Source organism: Strongylocentrotus purpuratus, unplaced genomic scaffold (genome assembly GCF_000002235.5).
Source record: "Strongylocentrotus purpuratus isolate Spur 01 unplaced genomic scaffold, Spur_5.0 spur5_scaffold_1, whole genome shotgun sequence".
NCBI lineage: Eukaryota > Metazoa > Echinodermata > Echinoidea > Camarodonta > Strongylocentrotidae > Strongylocentrotus > Strongylocentrotus purpuratus.
The window spans coordinates 50,720,511-50,747,197 of NW_022145594.1; the positions used below are offsets into that span (position 1 = coordinate 50,720,511).

General features: G+C 37.2%; 2 protein-coding genes across 2 annotated transcripts; both read left to right on the forward strand.

The window, feature by feature from the left end:
* The first annotated feature begins 8,749 nt into the window (after positions 1–8,749).
* On the forward strand, positions 8,750–12,533 carry LOC105440688. Its single transcript, XM_030978437.1, has 4 exons — positions 8,750–9,856; positions 10,140–10,200; positions 10,878–11,167; positions 11,592–12,533. The coding sequence occupies exons 1-4, from the start codon at positions 8,764–8,766 to the stop codon at positions 12,170–12,172; spliced, it is 2,025 nt and encodes a 674-aa protein (XP_030834297.1). The 5' UTR covers positions 8,750–8,763; the 3' UTR covers positions 12,173–12,533.
* Positions 12,534–21,434: 8,901 nt separating this feature from the next.
* Positions 21,435–26,371, forward strand: LOC115921434 (caldesmon-like). The gene is made up of 4 exons (XM_030978919.1): positions 21,435–21,567; positions 23,407–23,451; positions 25,011–25,777; positions 26,360–26,371. The coding sequence occupies exons 1-4, from the start codon at positions 21,435–21,437 to the stop codon at positions 26,369–26,371; spliced, it is 957 nt and encodes a 318-aa protein (XP_030834779.1).
* Positions 26,372–26,687: the final 316 nt, after the last annotated feature.

Genomic DNA, 26,687 nt, shown 5'->3' on the forward strand with positions numbered 1-26,687 from the left:
TTTAATTTAAAAAAAATAAATACATGAGCCGGCTAATTGTGGGTAATATAAGCCACACGAAAATGCCAGTAAAAAGCCAACATCGGCATTGGCAGAAATACGACGTAAAAGGCGTTATTTTGTTTTTTTCAACGGTTTTTTTCAAATTTTTCAAAATATCTAAAAGTTGTGGTGGTACACACGTATTAGAAATCGTTATATTTCAGTCGTTTCTGAACCGATTTTGATCAAACAAAGATGATTTCGTCATTTAAATATTACGTTCTTTCAAATTTGAAACTTATTTTTCATTATCTCACAAAAAAGTATTGTGTGTAGCGCCCTTTGCAACAGAACTCAACTATCCTTTTTACTTGTATCAACTGGTCTAATGGTCCACTTTTGTTTTATGGGTTTTAAACTAGAATCAACTAGTTATGTTGTGTTTAACTGGTATTAATTAGTGTAACAATTTAATACCAGTATGGTTAATTAGTTTCAACTGGCCGTTTGTTTTCAGCATGTGCCAGTAGAGTCAATGGGTTTTAACTGGTATACCAGCTGCATGAGTCTAGTTAAAACCTGTTGAATAAACTGTTACATATTCCAGTTCCTTCAAATGGATTCAACTGCTACCTATTGTGGCTCCTATAAGGGAAACGCAAAAGTTTGACGTATACCTATGCAACAATTGTTTCTTTTTTTTTACGTCCAAGACGTGAAAATCAAAATAATTGACGTATACCTCTGCAACACATTTTTCGTTTTTTTACGTCCAAGACGAAAAAATCAACAACAAAAATTGACGTATATACGTTTGCTTGGTAATTTTTCGTTTTTCTGTACTCATTGGCCCTGAAGTAACACGCAGACGGGAAAATCTGCTGGAAAATCTGCGACCAATATTCACGTCTGAATATAGGTCAAATTTTTGCGTTTGCTTGTCCCTTAGGAGCCACCATAGGTACCAGCTGATTCCACTTCATACCAGTAGAACATCTAACTGGTTTCAACTGGTTTACCTGGGGAAGAAGAAGACAAAAAGCACGCACAGCCTAGCCGGGGAGCGCATATTTTTTGTTTAGCCAGTTCAGTCAAACATACTGTGCAAACGACTTGAGACAGAGTGTAACATTACCCTAGGCAGTATATTTGGATTGCTGGAGCTGTACATGCGTAGGCCTATAGGCCATACTCGTTACATGAATTTGTTTCTCGTTAAATCCATCCTCTTCTCTTTCCTTATGTATTTTTTTTGTATTTCCTTCTCTTTCCTTCAGTTCTCCTTCGTTATGTATTTCTTTTGTGCTCCTTTATTCTATCCTTTTCTCTTTCGTTTTTTATATATTTCTTTGTTTTTCCTTCAATCTATCCTTTTCTCCTTTGTTATATGCATTTCTTTGTATTTCCTTCTCTATCCTTCAGTTCTCCTTCGTTATGTATTTCTTTTGTGCTCCTTTATTCTATCCTTTTCTCTTTCGTTTTTTATATATTTCTTTGTTTTTCCTTCAATCTATCCTTTTCTCCTTTGTTATATGTATTTCTTTGTATTTCCTTCTCTATCCTTTAGTTCTCTTTCGTTATGTATTTCTTTTGTGCTCCTTTATTCTATCCTCTTCTCTTTCGTTTTATGTATTTCTTTGTTTCTCCTTCCATCTATCCTTTTCTCCTTCGTCATCTATTTCTTTGTTTTAGTCTGATATAGTTTCCCTTTCTCAACCTTCTTTATGTATTTCCCTGTTTTTCCTTAGTCTAGATCTATGATCCTCTTAGCTCTTCAATTATGTTTTTCTATGTCCTTCCTTTGACTTATCCTCTTCTCTTTCCTGATATGTTTCCTTGTTTTTCCTTCTCCCTTCCCTGGATGCGTGCTTGCGCTGACAACTTAGACTCTTTTACCAGTGCACTTCTTGGAAGCGCATATTTATTTTACACAACTGTTTAGCCAGTTCAGTCAAACATACTGTGCAAACGACTTGAGACAGAGTGTAACCTTACCCTAAGCAGTATATTTGGATTGCTGGAGCTGTACATGCGTAGGCCTATAGGCCATACTCGTTACATGTCTCTGTTTCTCGTTAAATCAATCCACTTTTATTTCGTTATGTATTTCTTTGTTTTTCCTTCTCTATCCTTCAGTTCTCTTTCGTTATGTATTTCTTTGTTTTTCCTTATAGTCTATACCCGAATCTATAATCCTCTTAGCTCTTCTGTTATGTATTTCTATGTTCTGCCTTTAACTTTAATATCTTCTTCTCTTTCCTTATGTATTTCCTTGTTTTTCCTTCTCCATATCCTCTCCACTATCCTTTATTCCCTTTTTATCATCTTCCCTTCCCTTGGTGTACGTGCTTTGCGCTGACGACTTAGACTCTTTCACTAGAACACTTCTAGGAATTTTTTCGCGAATATTGCTAAACAGGTGTGTAACCAAAGAAATTCGATCATACACAGTATGTCCTCCAAAATCTCCCCATGGCTAGACAGATGCAGAAGCGGAGTTGAGACACCCTGTGTATAACAAAAATATGCGCCACCAGCGCCACCAGCCCAGCCTTTGCCGGGCGGCGTTATTTTTTTTATGCGGCACAGATTGGGGCATGGTGCGTGTTGAGCCTATGGAAAGTACGTTCTTTCCCTTCTGAATAGTGTCTGCACGTACGTGAGACTAGGCATGTTCGCTAGCGCATTAGCGCTGCTAAGAAGTGTGAATATCCATCGCGAACTATGTGTTTAGATAACATTCCTCTTCGTTTAAGTTAATTAAGTTGTATTGACTAATCATTGTAATGTTCTCCTTCTTGACGTGCTGCCTCCTCTTCAGATTTCCAATTGCATTTTAATTGTTGATGTAACACTATTAAAAATAGACCTCTACTACTAGTACGCACACGACCACTATTAGTCTGTAAATCAAGACCCCTTTAAAAAAAAAAGCCCCAATCTGTGCCGCATAAAAAAATAACGCCGCCGGGCGTCGTAGTTTCAGGATCATGACATCATCGGCTGGCAGCAAGTAAGTAGGTGGAGGCGTGGAGGTCGCACTGCTTTGGTTTGGTGGAGATATAAATCACATAGGCCAGATTCTGGACTAAGATGTATACACAACACACAAATCGTAAATAAAGTGTGCATGGTGCAGTGCATGGTTGTATGTATACAATTCATTCTGTATTATGTAGCCTACTCATAGAGTTGGCAAGTCCACACCGTTAGGGGCGCACTTTGAACGGGCTACCTTCTGCACGCGCGAGTTGGTTCAATCTTTTTTCTACCCCCGCTTTGTCTGGTTTTCCCAATTTCATGTAACGTCAGGCGCGGATCCACAGGGGGGGGGGGTGCGATGGGCCTGCCCCCTCCCCCCCGGACAAATCAACAAATTCTCACGAATTAGACTCCAAAAAAAAAACAAAAAAAAAAAACAGTGCTCTAACCCCGTACATAATACACCATACAGTAATATATGAAACATCATAGTTCCCTCTCCTCGACGTTGATGGTTAATTTGGTCGACTATGATGCATAAGAATGATTGAAACCTCAAGAATAGCCATATCTATATTATAGGTTTTATTATGATGATGATAGGCTCAAACATTGTAATGATGGATAGAAACTAGAGTGGAATATTGTGCTTCCACCATTAACATGGAGAGAACTATTGTAACGTTTGCGCGTGAGCATGAAGGCAGTGGGCAGATTACTGTATGCGATTCAAATAATAATTTCATGTTTTCATACCACAAGTCGAAGGTCGGTTGATCATTCATTAAAATCCCTCATCCGTTACTCCTGTTGTACACGATACATGCCTTATAAAGAGCTACACTCAGTAATAACTAGACCTACTATGTAACATGCTTATCTAGCCATACGACAAATCTGTATGGTATTGAGCGTGTAACGTGGTTGTGCGCGTATTCAGGGCGAAATCTGTACAAAGATGGCTGCTTCCAGCTCGATGATTAGGAAAGGGAAGCTAGATGAATTACGACATGAAATCTTGTCGTACAAACCAGGCAAGATTGTACCTTGGGAAGATGAACGAGTGGTGTTTCCTGATACGCTTGTCATTGGTATGATTGATCTGTCCATCCACATGTATGCGGATAGAAGTATAATCCCTGTCCTCCTGAGACGCGCTCTTTATGGAGACGTAGAGGCGAGCAAGCTTGCTGATGAACGTCAAACATCTACTAAGGATCAGGAGGAATATCTCACTGGTTCTATACACGTCATCCGAAAAATTGGCTCAGGTTTGTACATTGAAAAAAAGAAGTTATTTTGCGTGTAGAAGTGAAGTAAATGGGTACCTGGTAGGAATTTATTCCTTGAAACGCCGAGCGCGTAATAGCTGCACTGCTAAAGCTAGGGTAATTATGCATTATTGTAGGGCGCTTTAAATAAGAGACGTCTGATAAATAAGTGTTAGGTGCTATATAAGCAAGGATAATTATTATTATTATTGTTTGTGTTTGTTGTAAGTCCGAAATGAAACTATACGCCTCCATTATGAACATGTATCGTTGGAATAAAGGCTATTTCATTAACCTTAAGGTAGCTTTGTGGTAAAATAATGAATTGTATGGGCAAAATATGTTTTTGATATTACTTAACCAACGGAATGCTCTTTGTCCTATTAAACTAGCGTTGTAAAAAATGTCTAAAAAATCTTAATATGTCGGGTAAAACAAATTATTTATCTTTATTTCTTATTTTGTTCTTTATTGTCTATAGAAAAAAATAATTCACACGTTCCTAGAATGAGAGAATGTAAACCCAACGGCCCAATGTGTAGTTAACAATTGATTGATTTGTATGTTTTGCAGACGAAAATAAACTAAATTCAATTCTACTATGGAGGTTTGATAAACCGCGCGATGATCCTATTTAGGCGTGAAATTAATTTCATGTTTTTTTTAAAATATTTATAAGGTGTTTTAGTTTCTCAATACCAGAGGCAGTACATATATTCGAAGTCATGCAATTAACATCTTACTGACTTGACATCACATTCAGAATAATCAAAATACAATTCAAAAGTATAATTCTTAACTAACATCAATTGCTAAACAAAACAACTCTTTCATACATTTCCTTATTCGTTTGCTTAGTCATTTCATGTTCATTTTCTGCTTCTTTCAAAAACGCTTTATCTGTTGAATTAAATAAAAATGTATAAATGCTTGAACATGAAATATTATAGTCTGTCAAAATGTTTTTTTTTTAATAAAAAATAAAAATACAGTACTACCTCTGAAAAGAGAAAAACTCACCCAGAGAGAGAGAGAGATTTTGGTAGATACTACACTACATCGCAATCGTACGTTATTCATCAATGTCCTAGCTATACTCACTCTCTTGAATTGTATAATTATATTTGCTAAATATCAGTCTTCTTTAGTTGTTTCATTTTTGTATACTGAGGGTATGAACCATGGCATGCGCCTGAATAACCATTAACTACTGACATCATCCTACCTTTATCGCCTGAAAGGGAGAAATATGTGAACACTTGCGTTCTCTTAAACAATCATTGTTTTAAAAGTAAAAATAACCTCTTAAAATTCCGATTACATGGCACACATCAATTACACGGAGCGCAAGATTTCATATTTCTTTGAAAGAAAAAGAACCGAATAAAAACAAACGATTATGTGTGAGCAATAAATTAATTCAACATGCCAACTATCTGAAACAATTCTTGGTTAGATGATTCCACGACTTTCAAACTCATGTAAGATTCCCTTTATGGAACGCATTCAGTTCACTGTTTATTATTTTCATTAAATGTTATTGCACAAACAATTCATTCATTTGTGTTATTCTGGCATATTGCATGCAATTTAAAGCACTACCCAAGCTTGTCTATTTTGTTCTTTCTCTACTTCTGCATGTAGGCCAGGCGCGTACGCAGACGAGGGGGGGGGGGATTAAATCCCCCCTCAATTTGTGTAATGTGTTGGTATCTTTTTTGTCAAATGGTACAAAAGGGTGAACAAAAACTGACCTTACCCCCCCCCCCCTCCCCACTGAACGAAATATCAGTCAGCCTAATTTTTCAATTTTCGGGACCCCCCCCCCCCCCCCCAAACAAAACAAAAAAATGTGATCTTACCCACCCCCCTCCCCCCTTCTTTTTAGCAGCCGGCTGAGTCGATGCGAAAATTTACCTTAAAAACTGGACCCCCCCCCCCCCCCAAAAAAAAGTACTCCTACCCTGTCCCCCCCTCCCCCCCCCCTCCCCCGCCGGTTATTCAGCGGCTGGCTGAGTCGTTGCGAAATTTTCGAGCGCGATTTTCAAATCCCCCCCCCCCTTAAAAAAAATCCTGCGTACGCTACTGGTGTAGGCTAAATATCATGTTCATAGTATCCAAAAGGTTCATCTTACAAAATGTATCAAATATTTCAGACGAAGAAACTGTACGACACCTTGCCGGGAAGGTTGGATGTATGGTGCTGTTACTAAGGTGAGTATTAATCTTCTCGCTCTCCATATTCACATGGGCAATACATATTTGAATGATATAGACTACCATTTTTTGTAATCGCATTGTAATGCTGGTACGCTGCAGTAGATGGTGGCTTTGGAATATTTATATGGGTAAAAGAAATTGTGTTTTTTGGAGATTGAAGTCAATATAATACTGCCGTTTTGCTTGTATATTAATGCAGATACGTTTGGGCGGGAGGGGGGGGGGGGCAATGTCATGGTTTGCCCCTAGCAAAATAAAACTTAGATTCGCCACTGTTTATCACTTTCGTCCATTCAAACATGATTTTATAATGTTTCCCCTAACTTCTGTTAACCGAATTCGACAGCAAGGTGCCCGAATATGTTCGATATATTTACATCTTTAATATCGAAATTATGAAGGATTTACGGTCATAAATTACGGCGCTTGAGGGCGCGTGACATCGTTCTGATACCGCGGACCGAAATAAACACATTTTTCGGGGCAATGTGGCAAGGAAAATCGGCAACAATTTCTTTTCGTTGAGGTGGCCTTCGGTAGGGGCGGGTTGAGAATCAAATTGTGTGCATGTTATTATCATTACCTCTTTAATTATCACCACGTACTGATAATGACGATTTTGAATTTGTGCATTATTCTCATTTTTATCAGACCGTCTACTTTCGACAATTACCAACAATGGATCAAGATAATAAAGAAGATTACAGGTGAGTTTTCCCATAATCCTTTACGCTATAGGTAGGACGAGTATCTTTAAACAATTGTGAATTAATAAACAATTGCACTGTTGATACACACAATGCAGTGATATAAACCACCGTATTGATTACAAGAATGGACAAATGAAGATATGAATAAATGAATAACATTACAAGCCATATTATTTTCACACATGAAACTTTTGAATATGAAGGTTGGTAATTTTTATTTACATATAAAGATTTATGTTATTGACCATGCTATTAAATGGGTAGGTACGTGTATCTAACGATAATGACACCTGCTATAGAATGGTTTTTTTTCAACAGTTATGACTAGGACATAAAGCAATCGATGAAACAATCATAAGTCATGCAATATGACCCTAAAATCAAGTACTTATCTTAGTTTTCTATATTATCCATTATGCATTCAAGCCCTTAATAGCACCTCATCAACTTTTCGACCATGATGATATCGTGAACTCTAAAACGCCCTTCATCAGTTCAACATGGGAGTTTACAGACAGCACATGGTACAAATGACCCCAAATATCCACAGATCTTTTACACATGGAGAAGTTCCACTTTGAGCATCTTAGAATAAAAAATGCCAGAGTCCTAGCTGTGCTTCATGAATATCTTTTGTTTGCCCTCTTGAAAAGAATACTTCGATCTGCGTATCATCGAATGTACCGTTGGTGCATAACTGAATAATGTTACATAACTTTCATGAACGCATATCCAGTATTCATCTCTGGTGGGTTTTACCTTTTTGGTACAAATGACCTTTATCTGCCCATTGAATTTGAATTGAATTGATTGAATTGAATTTCTTTATTGTCATGCACAAAATAAAATGAAGGCATAAAAATCGTTTTACAGCTCACATTTGTATAAATATAACAATACATTAACATATCATAGACAGTAACTACAAATAACATAAATAACATAACAATGTAATGTAATTTAACCTTTCTGTTGAGAGCCAGAGGAATTATTTGATTATTTGTACTCCCCTGGCTCCCAACAGACAATATTAACTTAAATAAATGCGCAGATTGTATCTGTAAACTCCGTTATTGTAAATTAAATACCTTTTCTTTCCTTGTGCATGCATGCTGATACTTTTCTCTTTTTGTGTAGGCCTGTATTATTATATAATAGACCCATGTGATTACAAATTTTCATTTTCATAGTTGTAAATGTATAATTATCTCATGACTATGGCTATGTTTACTCCCTTTTATGGTTATTCTGCAGTCTCTTTTCTTTTATCAATTTTGTCTCTCTCCCCCCCCCCCCCCCCTCTCTCCATCGATCCTTCTCTCACTTGCCAGTTATATTTACAACCCTAGAAAAAGGTTGTATACTCTATGCACATACAGCAAGTTTAATGGCAATATTTGAAAGCACAGATGTGAATGAAAAATAAACAGATTCGATCCTTACTCTGGTGTAAAAATATACTCCCCCCCCCCCTCTAAACAAAAGGGATTAGGTGACACATGTGTGGTACAAAGAGGTCATAAGACGATTAAATGACTACTTTCGATTAAACTGATTTTGTTGTTGTTGTGTGGATAGGTCACGTCCCTATATGTGCCATGGTAACTACCGGGCAAAGTGAAGTCCTCGAGAAGGCAACAAATAAACTAAAAAAGCTCGGGGTCACTGACGTCTATGACGTACCTCCCATTGGTGACATTCTCTCATATGACAAACGATTGCATTGGCTTGACCTCCTCCATGGATGCCTGAAGAAAGGTGACAAAGGAATATCTGCTGACCTATTACAGCTGTATTCTTTACCCAGCTTTGAACGGTTATGGAACCAAGGGAGAAAGGGTGTCACAGAAGCACAGAAGAGGCACGGAGAAGACATTAGAGAAGAAGAAGAAGCAAAGAAGTTACTCCGAGGTAGAATTACAGACTTAGAGCAGGAACTCAACGAGTCCCGTGCAAGTCGCTCAAGCATAGTCAGTGAAAATGAAAGACTACAAGATACCATGAAGGTTGAACAAGAAAGGCGTGAACATAGTGAAAGGGCAATGATGGAAAACGAGAAAAGAGCAACACAGATAATGGAGACGTACAAGCAGAGGGAGATGGAATTTGAAAAGAAACTACAATCAAGGGATCTGCGTATCGAAAATTTACAGGGGACAGAAGAAAAGGCAAAACGTCAGGTTGAGCAACTAGAGACCGACAACGAAGAAATGATGACGAAATTAGTGTCTAAGCTGCTACGGGAAGACACTTTGACAAAAACGCTAGAGGAGAAAGAGCGGAACGAGACGACTCTAAGACAGCAAGTTGAAGAATTAAAGAAAGGAAGAGAGGGAGACAGAGCAGGAGCTGAGAAAGAGAAGCGCTCACTGGCAGCAGAATTGACGAATATTGTACAGGAGAAAGAGCGGAACGAGACGACTCTAAGACAGCAAGTTGAAGAATTAAAGAAAGGAAGAGAGGGAGACAGAGCTCGATTTGAAAAAGAAAAACGAACAATAGAATTAAGCTGGAAGAAGGAGCACGCCTATAAGGAAGGGCTTTTGGAGCAACTTAAGCGTGAGACCTGGAAGCTGAGAACCAAAATTCAACTAGAAAGTGAGATACGATCAGCAGAGCAGAAGAAGAAAGCAGAGACACCTCAATGGAGTTTCATTCCCTGGGTTGGTTCTGGAAAACAAGCTCAGAGTGGTAAGACTTTATTTTCCAATCTCAATTTCCTTTAAAAGTTTTAAAAAACAAACATTGTACTTAAAGTCCAATCCAATTTTTGTGCTACTTTTTGAAATATGTATATATGTGAAGCTTATCAAATCCAATAAGGTCTTTATAGGTCCCTTGCTACCCCATTTAAGCTATACTTTGAAATTACTTAGAATACCGATACAGTGAACGATAGAGAACATTCCAAATGTGTATCTTAAATTGACCCCCCCCCCTTCTCATTCAAACTGACTTCATTACTTCATGACAGGCCCATCATCATTTGAGGATAATTCAGCCGGAGGACTGGGGAGTGATACAGTACAAGCAGGGTGAGATGAAATATCTTTACTCTTTACATGGCAAATTGACAATAAACGCATTATTTCTCTTATAGTGACAACACTACTACGGTATGTACTTTGGTGTGTAAAATAAGTGGTGCTAGACGGTCAATAACAGTGCTAAAAGTACGGAAACAGTTATTTTCTATGAATCCAAAATCAGGTTTAGAAATTTCGTGACCACCTGTGATAATGTAAACGCAGTAGTGAATAAAATATCGAAACTCATTAACAAAGAAATGAAAATCTTAGCTGCATTCCAGTCTACAGTGATTTGAGTTGAAAGTGAAATCCTTTAATGAATTTAAATAGATTTTAATAATTCGAGCATGTCGAGCATGGTCTCTAAATGGGATCGCTGTCTATTTGTGTCAGTCAACTGCTATAGGTTGACTTTAACAATGAAAACGTTCTGTAATGAAACAAGTAGAAGATGATACTCTTGATTAGAGTTATAATATAACATAATCCTCTTTAGTCTCATTACGGGAAGAACTTATTTTGATTAGAGTTATAATATTACATAATCCTCTATAGTCTCATTACGGGAAGAACTTATTTTGACTTTTTTTTCACCTAAGTAAAGGTTTGTACTAATTTTAAAGTTGATTCGTCATACCTACGTTCTTTGACCGCCCCCCATGTTTGTCTTTTTACCATTCTAGAGAGGAGCCCCCAGATGATGAGTTTGCAGACATCTTAACGAAGATAGCTGACGATCTTTACGATGAAGCCAAAATCGACAGCCTTGCTGGTCAGCTGGGAATCCTACATGGTGATATACAGAGAGCGCTCATGACCAATATGAGGTTCGGCCGTGTTACCAGTGATGGAACTCGTCATATGCTAAAACAATGGAGAAGAGGTGTGTCCAGGGAAGATGAACGGATTGAGCTAACGAAGGCACTGCAAGCTGCCAAGTTGGTCAACCTTGCAGACCTGTATCTCAGCGGAGGTAACGTATATTTTCATTAAGAACAATTGTAGTTTCGTAATCGAGGACCCCATTCAACACTTCAGTAACATGATGTTCTATTCGGTATACAATAGGGCCCATGTGTTTATAGTCAGATTGATGGTATTTTCTGAAGCAAATTCGTTTTCCACATTTTTACACTGTTGATATAAATACTAAGGTGACGTAATGCAAAGAGGAGATACTTTAAAAGAGCTTAGGTACAACTTTCAGTTAGCATTTTCCTCACGAATAAAAAGCCAAACAGATACTTACTACCAACTTCAAGTTCTCATTTACTACCTGGTGAACATTAAAAAAAAATGAAATTCACTGCGATAAGTTCTACACAATCATAATAAATCAATTTGATGTGTTTTGAGAAATAAACCAATTACCTGTTTTCTTTCTTACTGCCGGTTAGGTTTAGAAGAAGAACAGATCGATGCTGAATATGATAAAGAAGGCGTCAATGGTGAGCAGCTCTCTACTAGAGATGAGGCCTCTCTAGAAGAGGACCAGGCCAAAGGACAGACCGACACCCAGGTACTGCAGGACGCTACAGCAAGCAATAACTACACTCCTCGAGATGGGCATACAGGAGACATGGCTTCCAAAACCCAGGAGGACTTGACAGATGGAAGTAGGAGTCAGCATCATGACAAATCACCGGAGAGCAGTAGACAGAACTTGGATGCATCTGAAGTGACTTCTGGAGACGTGTCCTCTAAAGAAATTCACGCTGGTGATGATATGACCAATGTAAGTAGCATTAAACCTGCTGACCAATCGTCCGTACAAAAAATGCAAGTCCTACCTGAAGATTTATCTGAGATAGCCCCTCTGGTATCTTCTGGTGGAAAACCCGACGAGGAAACCACCATCTTGGAAGAAGAAGATCTGGTTTCTCAACTCGTTCTCATTGATCCATTCCCGGAGAAAATAATGCTCCTTTTCCTCCTAAAGATCATAATGGATGTTCCCCAGAGAGTACTCAATTTATAAATCACCAGAGAATCTTCATCAAGCCAAGTGTACTAACAAAAAAACAAAAATCTAAGCTTGTGACGGTCCAGGTTCACTCTTGGATGCTTCATCGGGCCGACCGGTCTCTAATGCCATATGATTCTTGACCCGTGAACATGGTGTTCCGGTCAGGGAACGTCAGGAAAGAACTGCCCTTCTCTGATAAACCTTTCAAAGACCCTTCGGTATATTCGGCCTGGTGAAGCGTCCCACAGTAGACGTATGGCGTCGTAAGCGGGAAAAAATTAAGTTGATTTCTTTATTACATTTGATATTACATGTATTTCTAAGCATACTTTGTTCATGTTATATTGTAAAACAGCATCTGAGGAACTAACACTTCAACAAGCTCTACTTCAAGTTACTTCGTCTTTTCTCGTGCTTTTTCCATTATATTTGTCGTTTCATTGCATAGTTTTTGTGATATAATTATTATTGTATTGTGTTTTGCATGAGAAATAAAATCATTTGAATTATTGAATTATTAATCAATTACCTGAATGGTTGAGAACAGTAATATACATAACCTTCATTATCATTAACCAAACCATATTGTGTTTATTGAAATGTTAAAACTTGTATCCAAACATCGCATACATAATTTCAACTATGCTTTTGTTAATAATATGACAAGAATTGCATGCAGAGCGTGATTTTTTTTCAAAAAGTAGGTTTTTATTTCTCTGTTGGTAAGTTACATGATATAGAACTTCAATTAATGTTAGTAATTTTTACAATTGTCACTTATTACAGCCGGAGCAATTTTGATATATTTTTAAACTTTAATCTGTCAAAAAAATATTAATTATGGTCAATCATTTTAATGTTCGAATTTCACATTTCATTTAATTGCTTAAAAAGAATAGTTCGAAGCAGAAGAATCGAACTTTTTCAATTAAAAAAGTTGCAACGCCCGTTTCTAATGTTGTACCTACCACCAGTTTGAAATAGATAAGAAAGTAAATGAATACATTGAACAATAACGAAAAACATGAATGAATAATGAATATTAAAGTAATGAACAAACAGAAATACAAAATATAAAACTTTGAATGTATAATACCTAACAAACTGTAAATAAGTGTCATGAAGTGGTTTGTCATTGTTTCACATTAAAAATAGATATTTCATTTATTTTTTTATTTATTTAAAATTCTTTAATTTTATTAAAACACATTCACGGCCCGAGAGGTGAATTGCAGATGTTTTTTTTTTTTTTTTATTTTTTTTTTTACAAAGTATACATCAGTAACACGTAATACATATGCGTATTAACATTGTGGCAGTAAATTGCAATTCTTTTTGTACATATAATATATAATTGTGCTTCTACGACACCTGCTCCGGTTACAATTACTCCGCGGCAATTCAGTACATTATTCAAACTCCCAATCCCAACCACGGACAAGAAACCTTCACCGCACCCAACGCCAAGACCATGCAAGCACAAGCCCAGCCCCAAAACAAACAACAAATTCAACCCCAACCTCACATCCCTGATGAAATAAAGCCTGGAGCAACCGCCGCCGTAGCATTTGTCGTGTCGCCATCGTTGTACATTATGGCACATTACTTAGTACATATTCAGAAATCTGAATATTATAACCTATTTGTAATAAAATTATGTTAAACGATTATGAATATTTATTTTTTTTGAATTTCGAATGAATTACATGTTGGGATTGGAAATTGCATAGCCAGATGGGTAGTGTATTTTCTTCAATAACAGAAACAGAGACAATAGCAGAAACCAATAATAATAATACTCAGCTTGTATATAGCGCGAATTACATTTAAATCTCTAAGCGCTTCCAAACTTGGAGATTATTATCCCTGTTTTAGCTGTGCTGCCATTACAGCGCTTTAGCATTTCAAGGTACCCATTTACATCACCTGGGTTGAGTGTGGCAAATGTAGATCAATGTCGTGCCAAAGGACATTAGTGTCGCGGCGGGACTCGAACCCCGATTTGTGATCAACAGTCCGGTGACGTAACCACTCGACCACGACCCCAAATCTGGGAATTATATAATCAAATAGATGCTACAATGAATTAAACAAAATATATTTTGTAGGTAAAATGCAGATTTTCTTTTATCGTTGGACCAATTTAGTATTAAAAGGTAGGGTAGTGTAAACAAATTATTTTCGCATACACACATGGTTAAAAGGTTGCAAGGTAATGATCGATATATCAATAAAGAAGCAAACAAGATTTTGCACAATTAAATCTGATTAAGTTGCTCCCATGATTGGTATCATTCACATATCACATTTCAAATTAAACATTCAAGGCTTTGGTAATTTGAAAAATTTAAGTGGGAAAGTATCAGTATGAAATATAAGGGAGAAAGAGAGAGAGAGAGAGAGAGAGAAAGAGAGATAGGGAGTGGGAGCATTGGGTGACAACAAAAAACAAAATTTCTGTCTTGTTTGGAGCCAAAAGGGCATTTACCACGAATTGATTTTTTCTTCTGGCTCTAAACAGGCAGTTCATATTTTAAAAGAGAGCTGTACATACGATATATATGTAAATAGAGAGAGAGAGAGAGAGAGAGAGGGGGAAGAGTGTGACTGGTAGGAACAGATGCAGAGAAAGAAAGATGTAGAGGGAAGGGGATATGGACGGATGGAGAGAGAGAGAGAGAGAGAGAGAGTTAGGGGAGGGAGGGAGAGGGTTGTCGACAAGTTTAAATTCCGCATTTTCACGATTTTATATTAGTAATCATGGGCAGGGGTAAGTTGGTTGCAGAACTTTTGAAGAGTCGTCAATGAAAAAAAAAAGCCTACAGGTGGCGCTCTTCCTATTGAACAGTTTTTCCAGCAAGAGTCGCGTAGTGTCGCATCAGATAAATGAATGTTGGCCTACCCTCAAACATGTTTTCTCACTCTCGAGAAATAGGTTGATGACTCAGATGACCCCCTCTCTGTTTAAAAGGATGCTTTTTTTAAAGATGAGATGTGTCTCTCTCCGAGAATAAATAAGATTCCCGAGATTCATTTACTCCAAGTCTTTGATGATATAACATTAAGAGAAAAAACAACAACAAAGAACAATCCATATTGCATATGTGCGATATCACGTATTTAGAAATACATTATTGAGCTCAAGGATGAGACCAGGTCATGCTGACTTCTGAACATTATGTGTGTGTATAATGTGCGTACGTGTACGCACTAAAAGGCCTGAAGATCACTTGCGAACGAGCATAGTGAGTGAACATTTAAACAAAAGCATTATTAAATGTCAATTTTTTTATATTGAATTTAGATAAAATAACAGGCATTCAACTTTGTAAAGACAACTGCACAGGTCAAGACATATTTCTATAACAGGGCCTATTTTCTCATTCAATTTCATCCTTATGTAGAACAAAAGTCATGTAGATAGCCTGTCAATTAATTAGGTTCCAATGCATAAGTTAATGTAAGCCTCTATATAAGAGGGCTCCTTTATGATGATGAACAGCCTCTTTGAGCACAATTTCCTTTTGGTTGTTGCTCAACGGGGGGGGGGGGGGGATATGGGGCACCATTATTTGTTTTAATCAACACCCCCATCTTGAGCAAAAAAAAAAAAAAAATGGGGGGGGGGGGGTCGCGCGAACCCCCGAACCCCCAGTTTGTACGGAATGCAAAATGTTTGTTCCACCTAAACGTATGCAGGTAAAAGATGAATGAAATAATTTGTAACGATCGAGGCACTGTCTTAATAACGATTTGCGCATATAATTTGATTATATATTACGAAAAGTGTTATGTACTTTATATGCGTATTAATTTGTGTGGACATTGCGGAAGATTTCCACAAGTAGTGCTCATTTTGGAAAATAATCAGTGTGTAGTTTCAGAAATGATTTCGTGCCTTAGCTTTGGGTAAGCTCTAATAAAAGTCAAATTAAATACAAACACACACACATTTTGCTATCTTTTTTAGCCGTTCTTGATTACTGGTTAAACACAGTATTCAAGTTTTATTAATACACGACAAATTTGAACTCCTACCTTGCATCACAAAATAAATGTTCCCCGAAACAAAAAGCCCCTCAACTAATTTGGGAAAATTTGATAACCATTTCTTCGATAAAGATTCCCTAATTGATGATACCGGTATAGTTTGCCTCGTGTATGCTAGTATTTGTTTTAATGGGGCACATCCATGTGTTAGTTTGCTAGGACAAACTCTTTTCAGCCGCTGTGCTTAACAGTGTCTGCACAATGTGACCAAGGAGCTGTGTGGTTGAAGCTCCTTATTGAGGCTAGGATGACATCATACTACATAGGGTCTGTTATATATGACACTGTCAGAGACTGACAAAATTAGCCTAATTAGGCTCTGCTAAAGGCTTGAGTTTAGGAATTCTAGTAAAGTTTGAAATCAAACTCTGTACGTGCCTGCAGGTTGCAGACTACGGATGGTGAATGACTGGGAGATGTCAGTGTCTTGCTTTCGTAAAACTCTAATATCACAAATGTTAATAGAATAATCGTTTTTAACTTTGAACCGACGTTATTGCCTTTTTGTAAATATTATGTTACATGTATATAATTCTTTATCTTTTTATTTAGTGTAAAATACGAAAGCTTTGTATTTAATCACATGACATATTTTAGCCTAAATGTAGAATAGCTTGTAGCTTAAGTTTGTATTCAATTGTTATTCATACTTATACATTACATTCTCATTCATTGCTGTGATACTATTGTGTGTAAGTGGTACCAGACACGATAAGCATTAAATGCTATTTTCTGGTCCCATTTATCCTTTCAATGTTAAACGTTCACAATTCTCGCTACCCTAAATAGGTACGAAAATCTCGAAATTCGCGAGACGAGGTAATTTTCACTCTCTCGGGTCGTCACTACAACTTCCGGTATAGAGTCCCATCCCGCTGGCGATAGCGCCTGTGTTCGCTGTGCAGAGTTTTCACGCACGCTAAAATCGATGCCAATCAGTGTAATTTGTACAGATTATAATATATGCATTAAATTTAGTTTGTTTTTATTCAATTTGAATATACAATAAAAAGCAAAAAATAGTTTACAGGAAAGATTTTATTTTTATTCATGTTTTTTTTCTGTTAATCTAAAAGTTAAAAAAAAATAATTGTCTTAAAATTGTGCATGTAGCGACCAGCGTCACAATCACGAGCAGACGATACAGTAAACAGTGTAGAGACAACACTCAGTTCATGTATTTCTCGTCGACCACAAAATGGATAAAAAAAACAGTTTCGGAACTTAAAAAAATCTTAACGGACAGAGGAATACCATGCAATGGAAAGCTTCGGGCAGAATTAGTGACTTTAGCACAAAAGGCCGTTAAACTCTACCGTGAAAGAGAGGGTTGTGATCACGAACTTTCCGAGCGAAAGCGACGCTGTGTTGTTGTGGAGGACGGCACAGGAAGCTGTAATGTCGAAAAGCTATCCCATAATGCAATGCGCGTTTTCAGGATTTTCCCCGGATCTCGGCAGAATCGCTATTTGGGGTAGCGAGAATTGATTGTTATACTAACGTGCTTTTTGTTTGGATAATAAAGCTTCAAACTCAAACTCAAACTCAGATAGAAATGTAGATATAAAGATAAATAAATAATACAATAGATAAAGGGATGAACTGAAAGAGAGGGATAGATAGATAAATAGTTGGATACACAGATATATAGATAGATGGATGGAAAGATAGAAAGAGGGATATACAGACAGACAGATAGATAGATAGATAGATTTGATGTATAGATATATAAACAGATAAATGGATGGATGGATACATAAATAGTAACGTTAAGAAGAAATAATGAAATATTTGTTGGAAAAACAAAACATTCATTTTCGGCTTAAATCTTTTGTCCAGTAAAGACACATTTATTAAATCCAATGTTCTTCGAAACCTGACAAAGGGGTACAAGAGTTGCTAAGAGCACACGGAAAACAACGAGGATAAGCGTATTATAAAAGATGACGAAGCAATGTAAAGACTGGGTATTGCAAATGAAAAGGGAGGGAGAAGTACTAGAACGACAAAACAAAGAAAACGCATAAAAAGGCGTGGAAGAAAAGGAAAAGAAGAACGGAAAATGGAACGCGAGAGAGAAGAGACTAGAATAGAGAGGAAGAAAGAGAGAGAGAGAGACAGATAGAAAGCAATAATTAGTAAATACACTATATATGTATAATGCTTATAATGCTGTTATGCATTTGAAATAGTTTGAGATGTAAAAATGGAAAGTTGCGATTCGCCTGGCGTCGTAATAGTCCTGCGAACGCTCCTGCGTGGACTGATACGTGTGACGTCCATTCATGGCAGTACATTAAAGGGAAGTCGATCGTAGCAATCCACATTGTCGTTGTGGAAATCTAAAAGTCCCTAATTTCAGGTTCATGACATCTTCGGGTGGCAGCAAGTGGAGATCGCATTGCTTTGGTTTGGTAGAGATGATCAAAATCGAATAGGCCAGATTCTGTAACACAAATCGTAAATAACGTGTGCATGGTACAGTCACACACAGGCGCGCCGGAAGCAGTTTGGGATGGGGGGGGGGAGGCAAACAATCCAAGGGGCTCACCAGGGGCAGTGACGTAATGAGCAAAAACGTTTGGAAGGGAGGGGGGCAGAAGAAAAATCTCTTACACGTTACATGCCTGCCTCGCGTAACGTTTTTCAAAGTATTCAGAGTATTAACGATCAGGTAGAGCGTAAATTGGCGTGGGGTCCAGGGCCTGAGCCCCGGCAAGGGGTCAAGGGGCCGAGCCCCCGGAAGCTCAGAGTTTTTAGGCATTAAATTACAGTCAGATAAGCATATTTAGATACTTTATTTGTGTAACTGGGGGGTCACTATTTGGCGGAGAGTCCAGGGAGCAGAGCCCCCGAAAGCTTAGTGGGTTTAGGTATTTAATTACGGTTAGATGAGCATCCAGGGGTCCTCTTTAAGGCCATTGATGTAGTCCAGGGGGCAGAGCCCCCAAAAGCTCAGAGGTTTAAATATTTAACTACGGTCAATTGAGCATCCAGGGGCCTCATTTGGGCTCTTGGTGGGGTCCAGGGGGCAGACCCCCTGAAGATCTTGTATTTTAGGTCTTTAATGGCGGTCATATGAGCATCCAGGGGACCGCCTTAGGGCCCTTGGAGGGGTCTTGGAGCGGAGCCCCCCCCCCGTAAGCTTTGGGGTTTTAGGCATTTAATTACGGTCAAATGAGCCTATATTTTGATACTTCAATTGTGACATTGTTAGGTCACTTATTTTTTTTCTCTCTCTTTCTTTCTTTCTTTTCCTCTGTGACATACTTTTTCAAAAATTGAGGGGGCTCAAGCCCCCAAGCCCAGCCGTTTAGCAGACCATGACATAAAGGCTTCTAAATAAGCACATTTTTTCGCCCGACTGTAAATTTGTCAATTTCTAATTTTCCAACAAACGCATAAAAAGGTATGACTTTATAAAAAAAAAACTGAAAAAAATTACCGGAAAATCATGTCATTCAGCAACATTTAATCACTGGTATCGAATAAGAAATATACCCCCCCCCCCCCTCTCAATCAGTACGCCAGCATTCAGGGGCTCATGTATTCTCACCCCTATAACAAAAGACAGACACGCTTTCCCATTCTCTCATATATGTCCACGATATACGCGTATCGCTATTATAAAAACCTCCATTTTAGGTGGCATGCATAATGTGCAATGTTTAGGAAATTTAATTCCCGTTAACTTTCCTTTTCTTTGAATGGAATTTTGTGTGTGATTTAATTCCGGTTTTTATTATTGTTATGTTCTTTTGGGTTAAAAAATACAAACTATCTTTACTCCTTTACTGCTTTTGTTTTTGGATGGGGTGGGGGCGTTTGTTTTTGTTTGTTTGTTGTTGTTGTTTTTTTTTTTTGGGGGGGGGGCAAAAATGCATAAATATCTTGGCTGTGTTTTAAAAGCTGTGCTATTGATTCTCAACATTTCAAACACCACTGTACAAAACCCAACTAATTTCACTAAAAATCGGTACTTTAGTGACAATTCATGACACCTAAATAGCAGTCAAATACAATTTTTTCAGATGTTAGATAGAATAATTTTAAAATGCAAATTGTGTGTCTACTACAAACTTACCACTTGCCGATCAACCGCATCGGCATGATTGTGTGTATCTGTGTGTTAGGAGAGTATTTACTATTCATGTATTTAAATGCTGCCTATTTACACGTAGTGCAGTGTTAACGGTCAATACGCATTAGCGTTGCCTTTCTATGTGGGAACAGTGGTTGTAATTGTATACAATGCAATCTGTATGTAGCCTACTCATAGAATTGGCAAATCCACACCGGTAGGGGCTGCACTTTGATCGGTGTACCAATTTCATGTAACGTGACAATGGGTTGTCTTTGTTTGCCATTACTTTTAATGTTTTCCGCCTCCACATAAAAAGGCTAATGATGATTCACTGCAAAATGTGACATTTAGCCTATATTAGCCTATCATAATATGCTGCCAATGAAAGGTCGCTAATATAAGAAGTGAACCTAATATTATGTTGGGTTTTCTTTTTAAAGCAAAAACTTAGGAACATGCATGTCTTTAGAGTGAAATGAAAAACATTAATTACCTTTGACCCAACTCTATTTGAAAGGTAGAGATTGTAATATATATTTTGTTTTAAATAGAAATATTTAGTAAATTCGATTCAATTCCTTAATTTGGCAAGCAAAATATAATCTCAGGTATAGAGACCAAACCGTACATAAGACATCATACAGTATTATATGAAACATCATAGTTCCCTCTCCTCGATGTTGATGGTTAATTTGGTCGACTATGATGCATTAGAATGATTGAAACCTCAAAAATAGCCATATCTATATCATAGGGTTTAATATGATGATGATAGGCTCAAACATTGTAATGATGGATAGAAACTAGCGTGGAATATTGTGCTTCCACCATTAACATGGAGAGAACTATTGTAACATTTGCGCGTGGGCATGAAGGCAGTGGGCAGATTAGTGTATGTGATTCAAATAATAATTTTCATACCACAAGCCAAAGGTCGGTTGATCATCCATTAAAATCCCTCATCCGTTTGTACATCCGTGTGTACATCCTGTTGTACATGATACTTGCCTTATAAAGAACTTCCTACACCCAGTAATAACTAGACCTACTATGTAACTATGTCTAGCCATACGACAAATCTGTATACTATTGAGCGTGTAACGTGTTTGTGCGCGTATTCAGGGCGAAATCTGTACAAAGATGGCTACTTCCAGCTCGGTGATTAGGAAAGGGAAGCTAGATGAATTACGACATGAGATATTGTCGTACAAACCAGGCAAGGCTGTACCTTGTGATGATGACCGAGTGGTGTTTCCTGATACGCTTGTTATTGGTATGATTAATTTGTCCGTGTTTCCGAATGCGGATAGCATAGTCCCCTCTATAGTCCCTGCCCTGAGAAGCGCTCTTTATGTAGACTCAGAACAACGCAAGCTTGCTGATGAACGTCAAACATCTACTGAGGATCAGGAGGAATATCTCACCGACGTACGTCATCAGAAGAACAGTTATCTTCGGTTTGTATATTGAAAATAAGGCCATGTTGATTTGTTTGTGTTTGTTGTAATTCAAATGAAAGCTTTTTCCTTAAAACCCTAAGGTATGATTTTGGTAAAATAAAGAATTGCATGGGAAAGTCATGTTTTGAATATTACTGAACTATTAAACGGAATGCCCCTTTGTGCTAGATAAACTAGCATTGTGAAGAATGTCTAAACACTCTAAAAATGTCGGGTTAAACAAAAGAAAAAAGAAGAAGAACAAGAAAATGTTATTTAATTGTGTTCTTCATTTTCTGTAGAAACAACAAGGCCTATGACCACGTGTCCGAAATGAGATAACGTATACCCAACTGCGTGTTTGTAAATTTGTAGTAAACAATTGATTGATTTGTTTGTTTTGTAGAAGAAATAAATTCAAGTTAATTCAATTATGGAGGTTTGACAAAACCACGCGATGATCCTATTTGAGCTTGAAATTAGCTTCATATTGGTTAGATACTACACTACATCGCAATCAATATTCCAAAATGTCATATCTATAGTCAGTCGCTTGAATTGTATAATAATATTTGCTAAATATCAGTCGTCCTTAACATTTTAAATATTTGTATATTGAGGGTATGAACCATGACTACGCCTGAGTAACCCATCACCTATTGATAAAGAATGGGAGAAATATGTGAAAACTTGCGTGATCTTAAAAAGTCATTGTTTAAACAGTAAAAAGTAACTCTTAGAATTCTTATTACATGGTACACATCAAATACATGGAGCGCAATATATCATATTTCTTTATAAAAAGAATCGAAAAAAATTCAAACGATTATGTGTTAGCCATTGATTAATTTAACATGTCAACTATCTGAAACAATTATTGGTAATGATGTGTATGTTTCACTATGACCATATACCTGACCTGCCTGATGTATTTAATTAGAAGGCTACCTAGCAGGGTAGTTTTCACGAGCATAAAAATGTGTATTGAAATCGCAGAAATAGGTATTTGGACACAGTCAATCTTCAAATACGACATTAAGATTATCAAAAGGAACTGCGAAAAATTAAATCATTTTTTTTCTTCCTCAAAAGCACATAGGGATTAAAAGCGCTATAACAAGCTTTATTTAAATTCACTTTCAATTTCATGAAGCTCAAAAAGTGATAATATATAGGTGCATTATTTCATTGAAGAGAATGATGTATTAGGCTTTTCAAACATCCTCGTTTTGTTGATGTCGTAATGGGTGTTTTATTCAGGGTTTTGGAATTGTACCATTATTGCCAGCACTGCAATTCTTACAAAATTCCCACATGACATTGTACTTATATATGACAACATAGATTCATGGATTCATCATTATTTTGGCAACCCCTTCTTAGTATGATTTCACGACTTTCAAACTCATGTAAGATTCTCTTTATGAAACGCATTAAGTTCACTGTTTATATCTTCACAAAATATTATTGTGTGGATTCATTAAATGTTATTGCACAAACAATCATTCATTTGTGTTATTCTGGCATATTGCATGCAATTTATAGAACTAAACAAGCTTGTTTATTTTGTTCTTTTTCTACTTCTGCATGTAGGCTAAATATCATGTTCTTATTATCCAAAAGGTTCATCATGCACAATGTATCAAATGCGTTCTCTTTTACCATCTTACCAGTTTTAAACGAAGAAATTGTACGAGACTTTGCTAGGAAGGTCGGATGTATGGTGCTGTTACTAACGTGAGTATTAATCTTCTCGCTCTCCATATTCACACGGGCAATACATATTTGAATGAAATCGACTACCATTTTTTGTAATCGCATGGTAATGCTGGTACGCTTTAATAGGGCTCCAGTAGATGGTGCCTTGGGAATATTTATATGGGTAAAAGAAATGTGTGTTTTTTGGAGATTGATATCAATATATAAACTGTTCATTCGCTTGTATAATAATACGGATACGTTTGGGCAGGGGGAGGGGGGGGGCTGGGGGGGGGGCAATGTGTTTGCCCCTAGCGGAATAATACTTAGATACGCCACTGTTAATCACTTTCGTCCATTCAAAAATGATTTTATAATGTTTTCCCCTACTTTTGTTAACCGAATTTGTCAGCAAGGTGCCCGAATATGTTTGATATTTTTACATCTTTAATATCGAAATTATGAAGGATTCACGGTCATAAATTACGGCGCTTGTAGGCGCGTGACATCGATATGACACCGCGGACCGAAATAAACACATTTTTTCGGTGCAATGTGGCAAGGAAAATCGGCAACATTTGTTTTCTTCTTTGAGGTGGTCTTCGTTAGGGGGCGGGTTGAGAATAAAATTGTGTTTATTTTATTATCATTACCTCTTTAATTATTACCACGTGATAATGACGATTTTGAATCTGTGCATTTTCTCATTTTTATTAGACCGTCTACTTTCGACATCTACCAAAAATGGATCAAGATAATAAAGAGCGTTATAGGTGAGTTTGCACATAATCTTTTACGCTATATAGGTAGAACGAGTATCTTTAAACAATTTTGAATAACTAAACTATTGCACTATTGACACATATGCAGTGATATAAACCACCGTATTGATTACAAGAATGGACGAATGGAGATATGAATAAATGAAAAGCATTACGAGCCAGATTATTTTCACACATGAAACTTTTGAATATAAAGGCTGGTAATTTGTATTTACATACAGTATAAAGATTTATGTTATTTGCCATGCTATTAAACGGGTAGGTACGTGTATCTAACAACAATGACACCTCCTATAGTATGTGTTTTCAACAGTTATGACTAGGATATAAAACAATTGAGGAAACAATCATAAGTCATGCAATATGACCCTAAAATCAAGTACTTGTCTTAGTTTTCTATATTATCCATTATGCATTCAAGCCCTTAATTGCACCTCATCAATTTCGATCATGATGATATCGTGAACTCTATTAACACGCCCTTCGTCAGTTCAATTTGTAAATTGAATACCCTTTTCTTTCTTTGTGCATGCATGCTGATTCTTACCTCTGTTTGTGTAGGCCTGTATTATTATATAATAGGCCCATGTGATTAAAAATTTTCATTTTCATAGTTGTAAATGTATAATATTTGAGCGCAGATGTGAATGAAAAATATACAGATTCGATCCTTACTCTGGTGTAAAAAATATACCCCCCCCCCCCTCTAACAAAAAGGGATTAGGTGACAAATGTGGGTTACATAGAGACGATCAAATGACTTCTTCGATTGAACTGATTTGTTTTCTTTTGGATAGGTCACGTCCCTATATGTGTTATGGAAACTACCGGGGATAGTAAAGTCCTCGAGAAGGCAAAAAATAAACTAAAAAAGCTCGGGGTCACTGACATCTATGACATAGCTCCCGTTGATGGCGATCTCTCAGATGAGAAACGGTTGCAGTGGCTTCACCTCCTCCATGGATGCCTAAAGAAGGGTGACGAAGGGATATCTGCTGACCTAATACAGCTTTATTCTTTACCCAGCTTTGAGCGGTTATGGAACCAAGTGAAAGAAGCACAGACGAGACACGGAGAAGAAATCAAAGAAGGAGAAGAAGCAAAGAAGTTACTCCGAGGTAGAATTACAGACTTAGAGCAGGAACTCAACGAGTCCCGTGAAAGTCGAACAAGCATAGTCAGTGAAAATGGAAGACTACAAGATACCATAAAGGTTGAACAAGAAAGGCATGAACATAGTGAAAGGGCAATGGTGGAAAACGAGAAAAGAGCAACACAGATAATGGAGACGTACAAGCAGAGGGAGATGGAATTTGAAGAGAAACTACAATCAAAGGATCTGCGTATTGAAACAATGGCTGAAAAATTACAGGGGACAGAAAAGAAGGCAAGACGTCAAGTTGAACGACTAGAGACCGAAAACGAAGAAATGATGACGAAATTAGTTTCTAAGCTAGAGGAGAAAGAGCGGAAGGAGACGACTCTAAGACAGCAAGTTGAAGAATTAAAGAAAGGAAGAGAGGGAGACAGAGCAGGAGCTGAGAAAGAGAAGCGCTCACTGGCAGCAGAAATTTATTTATTTATTTATTTATTCATGTTTTATTTATTACAATTGGTAAAACAGTGGAGGGTAGTCCGATTCAGTTAAAAGAAACTGCTTTCCAACGGAGCCCTCCACATGATACAAACAATAACATAAAACATAAGAACATAACATAAATTGAAACATCAATATAACTCAATATATAAAAACATTTATACATTTGAATACTACATGAGGCGCACGTGGGATGCACGGCGAGACCCCCCCCCCCCCCCCCCAGTAGGCCAGATTCTCGTGTGTTTTTTGTTTGTTGTTAAAGCATGTTAGAGAACTGTTTACATTGTTTCTTGAAATCGTTTAGTGACTTGCAATTTTGGACGGACAATGGCAACTTATTAAATAAAGAATTTCCGGTGAATGAAAAGGAACGTTTTTTGTATTCTGTCTTAGGGTATGGTATTTGTAGACGGTTTTGGGTGGTATGGCGAGTATTATAAACAATGGGTCGCAAAACAGACAATGGTTTCAGGTATTTTGGTGCAAAATCATTCCATATCTTATAGACTAAAATACATTTTTGATATTTAATTCTTTGTTCAACAGATTGCCAATTGAGGGTAGTTAATAAAGAACATTGTGTAGTTGAATAATCTGTATTCAAAACCAAACGAGCATATCTATTCTGCAATTTCTGTAACCGAGTTATTTTAGTTTTCGAGCAATTTCCCCATACCGTACAACAATAATCTATATATGATAATATCAATGCATAATATAACTGTTTCAGTTGTTTGTTTCGGGTCAAATGTTTGATTCTTCTAATACAAGCGATAGAACGTGAGATTTTACTAGAGATATACTGAATATGTAATGTCCAATTTAATTGAGAGTCGAGAATTACTCCAAGGTATTTAATATTGTCGACATGCTC

Coding starts and splice junctions, on each gene's coding strand:
- LOC115921434 (XM_030978919.1), top strand. CDS start 21,435: ATGGCTACTTCCAGCTCGGTGATTAGGAAAGGGAAGCTAGATGAATTA. Junction 21,568..23,406: donor TCCTGATACGCTTGTTATTG/GTATGATTAATT, acceptor CCATCTTACCAG/TTTTAAACGAAGAAATTGTA. Junction 23,452..25,010: donor CTTTGCTAGGAAGGTCGGAT/GTATGGTGCTGT, acceptor TCTTTTGGATAG/GTCACGTCCCTATATGTGTT.
- LOC105440688 (XM_030978437.1), top strand. CDS start 8,764: ATGGTAACTACCGGGCAAAGTGAAGTCCTCGAGAAGGCAACAAATAAA. Junction 10,201..10,877: donor AGTGATACAGTACAAGCAGG/GTGAGATGAAAT, acceptor TTACCATTCTAG/AGAGGAGCCCCCAGATGATG. Junction 11,168..11,591: donor AGACCTGTATCTCAGCGGAG/GTAACGTATATT, acceptor ACTGCCGGTTAG/GTTTAGAAGAAGAACAGATC.